Here is a 14,350-nt window from a genome sequence, read left to right as displayed (position 1 = left end):
CCCGCAAGAAATTATTCATGAATTCATTGTTAATAAAAAAAAAATTTGAATGTGTTAATAAAATTCTGTTTTGATTTTAGTTACTTGTTCCTAAAACCTGGTTATAACATATTGACATATTGGTTTTAAAAAGTTTGAAGTATTTGTAATTTAGAAATTGAGTGACTGACATTGGAGTTTACTGCTGTGGTGATTTTTGTAAAACTCAGCATAACAACTTTGCTTTTGCCAAATCATATTTTATCAGGCCTTAAAAAAACTGAAATGTAAATACAGACATTTGTATTTTGAAAAAGGAGAAAGAGAAAAGATGATAGACGGAGTTTGAGGTGAGGTTCTCCTCGGCTGAAAGGAGAAACTTCCATATATAAATATAAATTAACTTTTCTTTTGAAAATATAAATTACAAACACATATAATACACTAAACCCACGTTTCTCCAGCTGTGTCTGACTCAGGCCTGAATCAGTTTCCTGTAGAAGACTAAACATCTGAAGGTGCCCAAGTGACATGGAAAGGCTCATGCTGCCTCCTGCTGGTTAGACTGAGGAACTGCATCTTCTCTGCAGCAGCTTCACTGTTTTAAAAGATCAACTATAAATCCTGCTGAGGCTGAAATATTGTTCTGCCTCGAAATATATTGAATTAAAAACAATTCCTGTATAAAAGTAATAAAGTACTGAGCTGATAACATAAAAAAGTCAAGTGTGTACGACTCTTATTTTATGATATAGAGCAACATGATGCAAATTTATTAAAGTGATTTATTGAAAATCCAGGTAAGTTTCTCCATTTAATTAAAAGATTATTGTTAGAACAAACTTTTTACAATATTCACATCTGACAAATATAAAGAGGTCAAGATCTTTTTACCATATGTACAACATTACATTTCATTAAGAAGCAACTAATTATGTTTAAAGTGAGCAGTTTGGTCAAAGATACACATCATGAAAACATTAAACAGGTCATTTAAGCTCAGAAATATTTGACACATGTTCAAATCCAATATGGACCAGTTCTCCCATTTAGTTAAGATTAAAACTTATTAAAACTCCTGACCCAGACTGGAATCCTGCGTTTTCTCAAACATGGAAACATTTAAGAACAACACGTGAGAAAGTGACAAAGCAAAAAGAAAAGAGCAGAAAAGAGCAGAGCCTGATTTCCAGTGACTTTCTTACACACGTTTCAGTAACAACTCGTCATTATATTGTGTTTAAATGTATGTTGAAGAGTTGCTTTTACTAATTCTTCTGATTATTCCGACACCACATGAGCAATAAGAAAGGTACAGGCTGTTTTTACAGATCTCAAATAGTGACAGAGATTTATCAAGACACATTTTGGATTTGGATAGAAAGATTATGTCTCCTTAGACTTCCCTTCTTTCTCTGTCTGAATACTTGTACATGTAAAATCGTGTCGTCATTTACAAAACGAAGGAAAGGCTGTGAAAAAAGGTCTCAACCACCAGGTAGGGAAACATGACGTCTAGAAAATCCCCTCGTATAAAATAACGATCCAGTTTAAAAAGAGCTCGTCAAAGGTCAGCGCCCGACACAGACTGGTTATTGGCCGAGTGTCGTGTTTGTCCCGAAACATTCACAGTGAAACACACTCGTGGTTAAAGGAGAAATGTAGTTTGACGTGAGCAACAACACCAGGGTCAGAGCGTGGACCTGAGGGACACGAGGCCCGACCTCCGCCATGACGCCTGTTCCCTATTAACTCCCATTAGCATCAGTGTGACTGTACACAGGCAACATTTCAATAAGTACCGAGACGTTCAGAGAGTGTGTGTGTGTGTGTGTGTGTGTGTGTGTGTGTGTGTGTGTGTGTGTGTGTGTGTGTGTGTGTGTGTGTGTGTGTGTTAAGTAAACAGATTAAGACGAGAAGGGGATTAAAACTAACAACCGGAGCACTGAACCCGGCTGGTGAGTCATTAACCCCCTCAACATTATCCATGTATGTGTGTGTGTGTGTGTGTGTGTGTGTGAACGTCAGATCTTGAAGGAGGGGGGGGGGGGGGTATTTTTCTAAAAGCACTGAACATGACAGAGCGACTGACAGTATCCCCTGAATCACTGACATTAAGACGATAACACGAGACATCACGGACAGAACCTTTGAGGAGCGTCATCCCTCCTTCTTGGTGCCCCAGCTGAACAGTTTGGTCTTCTTCTTTGGTTTGTCCTTCTTTACGTCTGAGAGAGAGAGAGAGAGAGAGAGAGAGAGAGAGAGAGAGAGAGAGAGAGAGAGAGAGAGAGAGAGAGAGAGATAGAAATTTAAAGGAAAAACAATTAACAGTACTCTTATTTCTTTCTTTTTTTAAATGCAGCTTGAACAGAAATTGTTTCAGTGAGAAATGGGAGACGACATGACATCACTGTGACGTCACCCACTGGTTTCTGAAGCCTCACTTTTGCATCTTGTCCGGCGCCATCTTGTTTTTTTGGAAACCAGAGGTAACCATATTTGGAGGATTGGGGGGGTGGAGCCTGATTCGACGCGCACACACTGGACGGTGCTCGCTGTCAATCACACAGTATCCACACCCCCCAAATGCATCTGGTGCTTTATCCTCGATTTGACAAAATGACCATCATGATGTATTTGACGACGACGTGAAACTAGAGATTTAAACCATAAACTCTTTAGGAAAATGTTTCACTGACGTTATGATTCAAGTGAGAAGTTGAGTCCTTTTCTCATTGACTTCTATTAAAAACAGTGGAGTCGCCCTCTGCTGGTCATTACACGATGGTCCAATGACCTCCAGCAGAACGTGGGGAAAAACATGTCTCACTCTCTAAACTCCCTTCTTACATAAACACAAAGTTGTGTTTAAAGTTTGTGCGGATGGGTCAGTTTAACTCGTTCATGGCTGCAACTAATTCAATTAATCAATCAATTAATCTACCAAAGGGTTTCACAATTAATCAATTTGCTATTAGTTCTAGTGGAAATAGAAAAAAGTGTTCAATTCTCTTTTGTCCGTCAGTCCAACATATTTAGTTTGTGATGATATAAAACAGATTGAAGCCGCGGGAGCAAGAAAAGTTTGTGTCATTGTAGTTTTAAAAACGACTCCAACAACAATCAAACAGTTGTCGTTTGTTTTTCCATCAATCAACTCATCAATTTTTCAACTTATCGTTTCAGCTCTGAACTCACATTCAAGTCTGTTTAACCAGTGAGACTCTGTTACCATGGTAACCTGCCCGTTTAACGCACTTATCTGAGTATTTTCGTCAGCCATGTTTTTGAGGAACACGCTGCATGTTGGTAGTAAAGCGTGTGAACTGTGAGCGATACAACACGCGTGTAAACGATCACGTGACTGAGCTCAGAGTGAACTGAGAAACTTTGGCGTTAACTTCATGAATCCATTAAAGTGAAATGGCTCGTCTTTAGCCCACGGTCGGCGTTCGCTCGCTGCAACATAACGACCTTTCGCTGAAGTTCAATAAATCTCCTCGATTTCAGCCGCGCTCCGTCGGTCATGAATTGCAAATGAAGGCGGCTTTAACTCTGTTGTATCAGGGGGTCAAATTAACCGGCTGCATTATCCATTTGTCTAATAGGAACGCCGCTGACAAAAAGAGAGGCGGCATTTTGTGTGATGCTTTTTCCATTAGCAGTCATTAGATCAAATGAGATGAAAACATCGCCCAGTGGCACCCTAAAAAATGCAGGTTCACACACACACACACACACAGACACACACGCACCTTCATAAACCACAATGAGAATTCTATCTACTTCAATTAGTGGCACCAATGATGGAAATCCTCAATTGGATCATTTATAAAGCGACTAAGCTGCAGCGACACCGGGGCTGAGATAAGTAATGAACAGAGCGGGGTGGGGGGTGGGGGGGGGGTGGTCAGACGGCCTGTGGAGGTGGTGGAGACACTCACTGAAATTCATCATCATCTTGTTTAGCTCCTCGTCCTCCTCGTCCTCCCTGAGAAGAAGAGAACGTACAAAAAGTGAGCAACACAGATCAACAAGTCATTTATACAGAATCATGTGTTCACAGATTCATTGGGACAAGTATTGTCTGTATTTGATGTGAAGCGTTGACTCTGAGACAAAGAAACTAACTGATTGGTTATTGATTAATATGTTTTTGCATTTTCAATAAAATATCAGCATAAAAAAAAGAAACAAGAGAGCCCCTTTAAAATTTCAAAAGATTGAGGAGTTTTTAATAATGTGAATTTCAGGGTATCTTGGCAAAGATATGAAAAATAATTCATTTGCTGGACTTGAATCTAAATTGCTTGTTTTTAGGAATGATGTAAACCTGAGAAGAAATATATACTTTAAGATATTTGGCTTTTTTACTAGATGTACAACTTTGTAAAAAATTATTCAAATAGTTGCTTTGGTTTCATTATGAGATGGAAGTGCAGATATTCAGCTTTAAAAGTGTTTCTGCAAGTTTCAACAAGTTTAATTTAAGACTTTTTAGACCCTAATGACTTAAATTAAAAAATCATGTTGGTTTTATTTCTAGTTTGAAATTTGTGTCGCTGAGAAAGAACTGCGACACACAGAGACATAACAAACTACCGCCAAACATTTCTAATTAAAAAAACTAATTTAAAGTGTATCAGAAGTAGCGTTAAAACCACTTTAACATAATCAAAACCTACCTTTTATAATAATATATACATATAGTCACTTTCAGATATTTTAATCTTGAGCCTTTTTAGACTTTTGTATACCCTGCAGAAACCATGCATAGTTTCCACATCACCTAAAACAGGTAGAAAGTAAAAACCTTTGTTAGACACAGAACAAAGTTTACCATCATATTAGGTATTTGGAGTTAAATCCTTTGAAGTCAACAACAACCAGTGGAGCTGTGGTATTTGTCCTGTCACTGCTCTGTGAGACCGGCGCTGCAGCATTGTTCACTTCTTTTCTAGTTTCGCTGGATTTTTGCTTTGAGTGAAAAACACGATCAGTTGTTCTGAAGTCATGTTCAACTTCGTCTGTTTGGCTTTAAAATAAAAACGTCCTGATTCAGAATCATGGTCTGAAAACCGGGGACTCGAGTCCGTCATTGTTCAGACTTTTCTCTCTTGCGCACAACTTTCTGTTCTCTCTTCTGTAACTGTAGTAAAAACCCACCGGAGTCTGTCCTCGTCCAGACCGTCCACGATGGCGTTTCTGTCGTTGACGATCTCCACCAGCTTCTCCATCAGCTCCTGCTCCCTCTTTCTGTCCGAGGCTGTTTTCAGACGGTCTGCACGCACATGTAAACATATATATACACGTTTCTTTTTCTAAGACTGTTGAAGTGTGATGTGTTGTGTTCTCTGAAGGCCTCACCTGGTTTCTCCATCAGTCTCCTGAGCTCCAGCTCAACACTGGGCTGCTGCTCCTCCAGGTCCTGAGTTTTTCCTCTGCACAAACACACACAAGTATCTTACTGTTACCTGTTGTTACATGTTGTTACATGTTGTTACTTGTTGTTACCTGTTGTTTCGCCTCACTTCCCTCGTTCAACACATATTTATTCATATGGGCCACACCCGTTAATGCCTGAACAGATTTTCTATCAGATGCAGCTAAAAAGTAGATAAAGAAAATCTACAGATTAGATGCAGATTAAATCTAAACATCCTCTGTTGTTGTAATGATCAAATCAGAGGATTCTGTACGTGTTTTAATGATAATCTGTCGAAGAAATAATTACAAGGCAAATTTTCTTTTTTCTTATTGTCAGAAACTCCAATGAAAAGACCAAAACCAACAATCTGTGAGAGCATCAATAATCCTCTCCTGTCTGTGTTGTTCAGCCTCGAGGCCAAAGGTTCCTACTGGAGACATGAATCTTTAAAAAGGGGAAAAGGAAACATTTAAACTTTAATATGACTGCGTATGATTTTCAGTTGTGGATTAACACACGTTTGGTTTTATTGTGACTTAAATCAAATTACTGGTTTCAGTCTTTTCACAGAACTGGTCGACAATAAGAAGAATCTAAAATATCAGCGGGCTTGTGCTTGAAGCAGCATCCTGCTTCTCTCTGCAGCCAGTGGGCAGTGATGTGTCCTGTTCCAGGACAACCCGCTGGGGGACGGAGGAGGGAGGACACTGGGAATTCAAACTGTCAACCTTCTGGCCGCAAGTCTGTCTCACTAATCACGAAAAAAGTGTACTGCCCCTTTTCTAAGTGTGTGTGTGTGTGTGTGTGTACTCACACGTAAACCAGTTCAGACTCCCGGCGCATGGCCACCTGCTTGTTCCTGATCAAGTTGAACCACTCGACCATGACCTCGTCATCTTCACCCTCTGACACACACACACGCAAAAACACACACACACAAACAAACACACACACAGTTAATTCCAGATACACACCCAAAATCTGCTGAATCTTTTTTCACACCATATTCTGACTAAAGGAGGCTCACAGTGTGTGTGTGTGTGTGTGTGTGTGTGTGTGTGTGTGTGTGTGTGTGTGTGTGTGTATCTCACCTTCCTCGCTGCTGCGAAGCTTCACCTCCAGCTCCACTCCTCTTTTCTCCAACTCGTTCAAGCTGTCTTCAATGTTCTGAAGCTCCTTTATGATGTCCTCTTTAGGAATGTAGTCTGGCTTCATCTACACACACGCACACACACACGCACACACACACACACACACACACACACACACACAGGGGAACACATGCCCTCATTAGGAGACGTCCTTGCGTCCCATTCCATTTAGTTTGACGCCTAGAGGCTTGTTCAGAGGACTGATATCTATGAGTGTGTGTAATTTGGTGCAGCTTGGAGTTTTCCATGTGCGGTTCAGTACCTTCGAAGTCTTTGACTCCGACTCGGTGCCGTTTGCAGTTTGTTCTCTCGGAACATTCTGAAATCCTGAGAAAATTAAAGACAAAACACCAAAAGACATAATAAAAACAGTTAGAGAGAGAGAGAGTTCTTTAGGGATTTCATGTTTTTGTCCAGTTCCTCAGACAGAAGACCAGGTTCTTACCCTTCGATGGAGGTGAGGTGACAGAAATCCTCGGGGTAGAACCATGAGAGGGAGGCCCAACAGAGGGCTCTGAGTTCTGGGGCTTTCCAGCTCCGTTCGCCCACGGTGGAGGAGCAGCAGGTCTGTGGGCGGAGGAGTCAGAATATAAAAGTCTCCATTGGCAGTTTACCTGTTTATCAAATCAGGAGCCCAGAGTCTTTTGTCGTGATTCATGGGAGCGAGAGGAAAGGTCGTGCGGGGAGAGGAACTCTGAGCACTGAGCATATGTTGCGCCGCGGAGGACTCTGCTCAGCGCTGACACCATTTGGGGCTCACACGCATGCGGTGGAAGAGGAGGCCTGACTACTAACGGTGGCCGAGCCATTTGGAGGAGCAGCAGGTACGGGCTTCCTGTGGGAGGGAGGGAGGGAGGGAGGGATGGACGGAGGAGTGGAATCAAAGGATGGATGGATGGACAGGACGTCAGAGGGAAAAGCTGCGCGATAACAAACCCAGGATATGTTTTCATCATCTGGCTTCACTGAAACTAACATCGGCCGTCCTGATAGCTGCTGAAGACTGTAAATAATAAATAAATAAATAAGCAGAGGATGTTTACTAAGCTCATTGTGAACATGTGACGCAGAGAGAAACGTTAAAGTGATGTCAGAGGAGGGAAGAGAAGTTGTTATACCCCCTGAAGTTGTTCTTGCATTTGCAAAGTTGCTGAAAATGTCCTTTTGAATGACCCAGGCTGTCTCCACGTTGTTTTTTTTCTGGCCTCATCTGTTGCTATGGTTACTGCACTTTACATGCACAGCAGCACGGAGGGGGTTTGAACAGTTTTGTCTCTCAGCGGAAAGGGAAGGAGGGGTTAGGGAAGTTACACTCGTTTAAATTATCACATTTCCTCCTTATCACATTTCCTCCAGTCCCTCTTTGTAGGACTGAAAACTCAAGAGTTAAACCACACGTCTTGCTTCAGGCCCCATGCACAGATGTTCCCTGTTGTTATGGCATCAAACCAGAAACACAGCACATGGTGACAAGGTCAATAAAACAAACTCACTTCGTGTCTTTGGCGACGGGTTTGAGCTTCGACCTCCAGTCTGCAGGAGACTCGTTCTCTGACGCTGTTCACAACAGAGACAAATCAACAGAATCAGGGGGTTTTCACTCTCATCTTTATTCACGGGGACAAAATGCTGCAAAGTCAAACGTCCCAGGGAGAAAAGAAGATATTAAAGGTTCCCATTAACAACGACCTGCTGCGTGTTTGGACTCGAACAGCAACTCTCGGGGAGCGACATGACAATAATCACCGGAGAGGAACCGGCAGCTCCTCGACACATTAGTAAGAGCACAGGGCGACGGGGTAAAATGACTTTAGAATGATGAGGAGGTGTCATTGATGAAGCCTCTGAATTATGAATGAATTAAGCAAATTGGAGAGGGAGCCACAAGTCGTCTGTTTAGTTATTTTTATAGCCTCTGCAGCACAAGAAGCGCAGCCCAACATCGTACCATTATAGCTGCATGTATTTTATCAGGTTAAAGATCAACCTAAGTAGAGTGGTGGAAATGTTTGAATTTACCTGAGGGGTTGGGGGACGGGCTGCGAGGCTTCGGGTCCCCTCTCTCTGGAGTTCTGGCTCTCAGTCCGCCCCTGGTGGCCGGGGTCAGGGTAGAGGTCGGGGTAGAGGTCGGGGCCAAGGTCGGGGGGTCCACAGGCATCAGGTCAGCGAGGAGCGACGGGTTGGCTCTCAGCTTCACCCTCCCTCTGACTCCCCCCGTCTCCTTCTTAGGAGTCTCGACCTGAGGAGGTCTGATTAGAGGCGACAAAGTATTATTATTATTCTCATCATTCACCACTAGAGGTGACACAGAATTGAGACACAGCTATAGACTGTATATAAAGATTGGAGGATATGTCGGCTCCCAAACGTGAAGCCACAGCGTCCTGATCGCCCCCTGCTGGCAGGCTGAAGTATAGTTCATAAACCCTGCCTCCTCCATGTTAGCGGTTTCTGTCATTTTCGTTAGTTGTTATCACATGATGTTAGTTTGAGTGTTTTTCCGGGTAAGTTTGTATTTAATCAGTTATTTGATGCTATTAAAACGTGTTTGAGGTTTAATTACTTGTCGGGTTTCTTCAGCAATGCGCTCGTCCATGTTGGTTTGCTGCTGCTGCTGTTGTTGTTGTTCTCCTCGGTCAGTTTCTTGGAGATGAAAGCTGCTGCTACTGCTGCTGCTGCTTTCGTCTTGTCACTTTCCCCGTCTTCTGGTTTCAAACTCACTTTTCCTCCTCCACCTGCTGCTTTCGTCTTGTTACTTTCCCCGTCTTCTGGTTTCGAACTCACTTTTCCTCCTCCACCTGCTGCTTTCGTCTTGTTACTTTCGCCGTCTTCTGGTTTCGAACTCACTTTTCCTCCTCCACCTGCAGCTTTCGTCTTGTTACTTTCCCCGTCTTCTGGTTTCGAACTCACTTTTCCTCCTCCACCTGCTGCTTTCGTCTTGTTACTTTCCCCGTCTTCTGGTTTCGAACTCACTTTTCCTCCTCCACCTGCTGCTTTCGTCTTGTTACTTTCGCCGTCTTCTGGTTTTGAACTCACTTTTCCTCCTCCACCTGCTGCTTTCGTCTTGTTACTTTCCCCGTCTTCTGGTTTCGAACTCACTTTTCCTCCTCCACCTGCTGCTTTCGCTCTGTCTCCACGTTTATCCAGGTTTGGAGTCGTTTCCTTTTTGCCGGCACCACCACCACCACCGATATTTACAACCACAGTCACAGCCTGAGCTGCCGCGGCCTCCTGGACTTTACCGCTCACGTTTGCTGGTTTATCTATGTCCACGTTGATGGTTGTGGTCTTTTTCTCTTCGTTGCCAGTGTTGCTGTGGGACTGGAAGAACTTGAACCTGGACTGCACCGTCTTGGCTGCTGTGGTGGAGGTGCGGGGGGCAGCAACAGGCCTGGGGCTGATGGAGGTGGTTGTAGTGAAGTTAGATTCACCCGTAGTCCGTGGAGCTGCGGGTTTGGAGACAGGCGGCGTGGGAGTTTCTTTAGAAGCGGGAGAGACGCCTGAACGAGGCCGGGAAGGAGACGAGGGGGAAACCGTGGTGGAGAAGGTGGGAGGAGGGCTGGGTTTCTCCATCAGCCACGATGGCTCCAGTCTGGAGGAGGTTTGGGGAGGAGTGGTTATGCTGGTTTTAGTCATGTCGGGTAGAGGAGTGAATTTGGACACAGGGGTGTTTGTGGGTAAATCTCTGAGAGCTGTCAATGTGTTTGCAGAAGACAGAGACCTGAAAGACAGGAAGCACAACACACATAAAGATCACAGTCATGACATTTTTACAATTCCTCCTACAAACTTCACAGTCGCTCTGCACAACGCTAAAGTGTGAGCTCCTGTTGGTGTCATTTTAGTTTGAATAAATCCCTTAACATAATTATAATTCTATTAATTCTGCATAATATGTAAGATGGAGATTACATTTTCAAATACGGTGGAGAGTTGAGTTCTGTTTTTATCAAAGATCGAAGCACTTCAGGAGCATAAGATACAAAACATTAATTCATTCATTTATTTATTGCTCTAAGGGACTTTATTAATAATAATAAAGTCAACACAGTGATTCACAAACATAAAATAAATCATCATTTCTTCTTTAATAGCTGAAATGAAAACTGTCAATGTTAAAACAGGAAACAAATGTGAAATATATTCTATATACGACACAAAATAACGACAAACTAAATACAGTCTTTTCTAAATTAATTTTGTAATTCTGCTCTTAATAATTTATCGATTAATTGCTTTACAGAATAGGGGATCAGACTCTCTTTGAGTTCAATTTAATTATTTAAATACATTTTTCAATTAATTATTTAAGATTAAATTATAATCCTCTATTAGATTTACCAATTCATTAACTGGTTTTAATTAAAAATATCATTTCAACCTATAATTGTTCTGCAGACACAGATTATAGATTATCAAGATCACTTGTATAAATTATGAAAACTTATTTTCTTTATGTTCATGTTAGTCAGACTCTTACTTTGCACAGCTCCTGTGGTAGAGCTTCCCTTCCAATAGGGTCGCTGCACCAAGTGAACGTGCTTGTTACCGGACGCACACTGTTACTCAGGGTTCCTGTTTGATGGATCTCTCCACTGGGACGTCCTGGAAGAAGGGCGAGAGAGGGGGAGGGGGGGGGGGGGGGGGGGGGGAGAGGGTGAGGGAGGGAACATCGAGTTGAAATGACAACCTCCTCAATGACGAATTTATCAGCAGACTTTACTGTAACTGATCTGAGGCAAGTTGGGGATTTTTTGGTTTGGATTTGTAAGAGGCCTCTTTAGGTATTTAGGTCATGAAGTGTTCAGCTGGATGAACGTCAGCATTCATCATCACTTCATTGCAAAATCAAGTTTTTTTTGTTTTACTTTTGAGGGAAACTCAAGTTTCCCATTTTAAGACGTTTTCAGACATGAACTCGGGAAAAGGTCTGGAGATTCTCCGGAGAATGTCTGCAGCAACTGACTCAGACATTTACACGTACAGCCCCTCTGGATGGTTTCAGGAGATTACCCAGAGTTCAGTTCAGGTCTGAAAGCAGCTGTAGTCGTGTTTATTTGAAGTATTCATCCAGCAACATTTACCTTTGTGACGTTTCTGCTTGGTTTTGGGGAGGGAGGAGGCCTGGTGAAGTTGGAGGAGCGGGGAGGGCTGTTCTCTCTGGCAGGCTTGGATGAGGGGAACACCTTCGCCACCACCGCCTGGTTCTTCTTTCCAGAGGGTTCATCTGTGGGGCCCTCGGCCGGACGCTTAATGCCTCCCAAACCACCGACTGTGTGCAAACACGCAGACACACAGACAGATCAGACGAGGGAGAGCGGGGGGGAGAGAGGGGGACACAGTGAGACCCAGCGAGACATAGATACTCACTCGGGGAGCGTCCATGGAAGTAGTTGTAGTACTGCGAGACGTACGTCAGGATACTGAGGCGGTCGGGAACCTTCATGGCCACCATGTCTTCTGCGTCCAGCAGAGCCGGGATCCCCAACTCCTCATCCGCCACCTTGAACGCCTGCAGAGAACATCGACAGGAACAGAGGAGGCTCAGGAGGGAGTCTTTAGAAGAACTGGCCAAAGATGGAAGTGCATCAGTAAATCAAATAAGAGGAGAGCGTCTCACTCGGCAGGAGCTCGGAGACGTCCCCACATCTTCACATAATTCAGTCAAAGACGTCTGTTATTTATATTCAAAGGCATGTGTCCCCGCAGAAAGTTTTACAGACGCGTCTTCAGCAGAATCTGAATCGTTTTTGCTGTTTTTTGTGGCTGAACCTTAGAAAAGTGTTGAATTCCCACAGAAAGTCATGATAAGTCAATATTAGTTCATGACAGAAACATTGCACCTTTAATAAACCTCCCACTGATGCTGTGAAGGAATTCAACCCTTTCTTCTCTATGATTTATTGTTGACTTCCCACTTGTGCACCAGGTGTACAGTGAATTTGGATGTGGGCATATTGTTATAAGGTCCCATGCTGTCTGTGCCGTGCTCCTTCACATCACCAGCTAAATAGCCTCAGTTCGGGCCACAGATTAAATCAGCAGCTCTTGTGTTGAGGGAGCAGCAAAGTGAGTCAGGAATTTCCAAACTCTCATTCAGCGATTCCATGGAAGCAGAAAGAAAAACATCTGGCAGAAGCAGGATTTACTTTATCAGTAATGAGAGGATCATAAAGAACAATGTTTACTCTGCTGCGCCCTTTGATACTTTAATCTCTCACAGTTTTCTTGTCTTTATATTCAACAGCCTGTTCAATTACAAGAAAACGGTGTCAGACTATTTCTGCACTTGAATTGTTCTATCACAGTTCAGAATTCAGAGTCTAGTCATGAAAAACCCAGGGACAAAATCAAAGTGAAATAAAATCTTTGGCAACGACTCTTTTACTTTGTGATTTTGAAAATCCCCTGTTGCCCAACATCAAGTGTTACTGATGCAATAGACCCAACGGACACGTAGGAACTATTCATCGCTGCAAGGTTTTACTTTCATTACTGATAAATTATGACTTGACTTATTTGTACTTTATTGAATAAAAGGTCAGAAAACTTCTCTCTTAAGACGAAGGCTTCATGTTACTTGTAAATGCCAAACGGGTGATATATATATATATATCGTTGTTTCTCCTTATCGACCACACTAAGCAATTCACAGTACAATTCAGTAAAGGGATCACGATTTTCTTGCTTAGAATTGATTTCACGCTCTATTTCACTGTCGGTTTTCCTGTTCCTCTGCTTGACGTGGGCTAACGCCATGTTGCTATTGGCTGAGTGAGACAGCGACAAACCTTCATTTATCAAAATACTACATCTGAGGTCGAGAGATATTGAATTTACAACAGAGAAGTGATTCTGCTGCTGATAGAATTAAGATAAATGCCCCAAATTTCAGGGTAATCGCTTTAGTCATTTTTACACACGAAGGGGCAGTTGTGGGTCAGGATGGAGAAGACTAGCCCGAAGGTCAGCGGTTCAATTCCTGGCTTCTACAGTCCACCAGTGCCGAAGTGTCTTTGTGCAAGATACTGAAACCCCAGATTACCCCAGTGTGTGTGTAATAGAAAACGTGCTGCATATAGAAGCGCAGTATGAACGTGTGTGTGAGTGGGAGAATGGAAATTGTACTGGAAAGGTGCTATATAAATACAGTCCATTTACAAAGCCACAAATATCAACCTGCTGGTGGCGCTAGAGGAAAAGTCAGGAGATCATCTGAGTCATTAGGATTCATTTTCTGTCCGTACGAAAAACTTCAAATCTATATTTCAGTCTCCTTATCATAATGGAAGTGTTTTGATTAACTGGAGAATCAGGATAAATAATCATCCTTTACCGAACCTTGTGTTTATACATGGAAACAAAACGTCAGAAGTCAAAATCCAGAACGTGAACAAGTCTCACCAGTTTGTTGTTGTCGTAGACATTGTCCTTCTTCAGCGACTCAAAATCACTGCAACAGAGAACGAAAAAAAACATGAGTGAGAAAACACATGTGACCCAACTTCCCCTCATGATGCATGTGTTTACAATCAGTCTGCAGCAGAACATGTGTAACGTAGTCACTCTCAGAACCTTTACTTCTGCATATTTCACGACTGTGACACCAGTTGCATGAATCACTGATCACACGCTCTCAAACTGAAACCAACACAGAGCTCAGACCACAGTCATCTCAGTCATGGAGGTGGATCTATGCAGTAACTCAGCCTTTAATCAGTTTGTTGCTTCTGTACACGTTCATATACATGAAACGTGCCCTCGTGCTCCTCTGGCTGTGGGTAAGAACTGG

The 14,350-nt window shown here is 42.8% G+C and overlaps 1 protein-coding gene across 1 annotated transcript in view; it reads right to left on the bottom strand.

The window, feature by feature from the left end:
- Positions 1-1,848: 1,848 nt before the first annotated feature.
- The window catches only part of LOC117760967 (MICAL-like protein 2), a 14,445-nt gene continuing 1,943 nt past the window's right edge, over positions 1,849-14,350 (bottom strand). Inside the window, 18 exon segments of the mRNA XM_034584453.1 lie at positions 1,849-2,207; positions 3,924-3,970; positions 5,146-5,260; positions 5,347-5,420; positions 6,222-6,312; positions 6,499-6,622; positions 6,821-6,885; positions 7,004-7,125; positions 8,052-8,115; positions 8,578-8,807; positions 9,122-10,279; positions 11,039-11,078; positions 11,081-11,119; positions 11,122-11,146; positions 11,249-11,275; positions 11,652-11,830; positions 11,929-12,070; positions 13,963-14,011. Coding sequence (XP_034440344.1) covers positions 2,140-2,207; positions 3,924-3,970; positions 5,146-5,260; positions 5,347-5,420; positions 6,222-6,312; positions 6,499-6,622; positions 6,821-6,885; positions 7,004-7,125; positions 8,052-8,115; positions 8,578-8,807; positions 9,122-10,279; positions 11,039-11,078; positions 11,081-11,119; positions 11,122-11,146; positions 11,249-11,275; positions 11,652-11,830; positions 11,929-12,070; positions 13,963-14,011 — 2,659 coding nt within the window. The 3' untranslated portion in view covers positions 1,849-2,139.

This window comes from Hippoglossus hippoglossus, chromosome 1 (genome assembly GCF_009819705.1).
Source record: "Hippoglossus hippoglossus isolate fHipHip1 chromosome 1, fHipHip1.pri, whole genome shotgun sequence".
NCBI lineage: Eukaryota > Metazoa > Chordata > Actinopteri > Pleuronectiformes > Pleuronectidae > Hippoglossus > Hippoglossus hippoglossus.
Note: the sequence above shows the minus strand (reverse complement) of the source record. Positions and strands in the feature narration are given on the sequence as shown.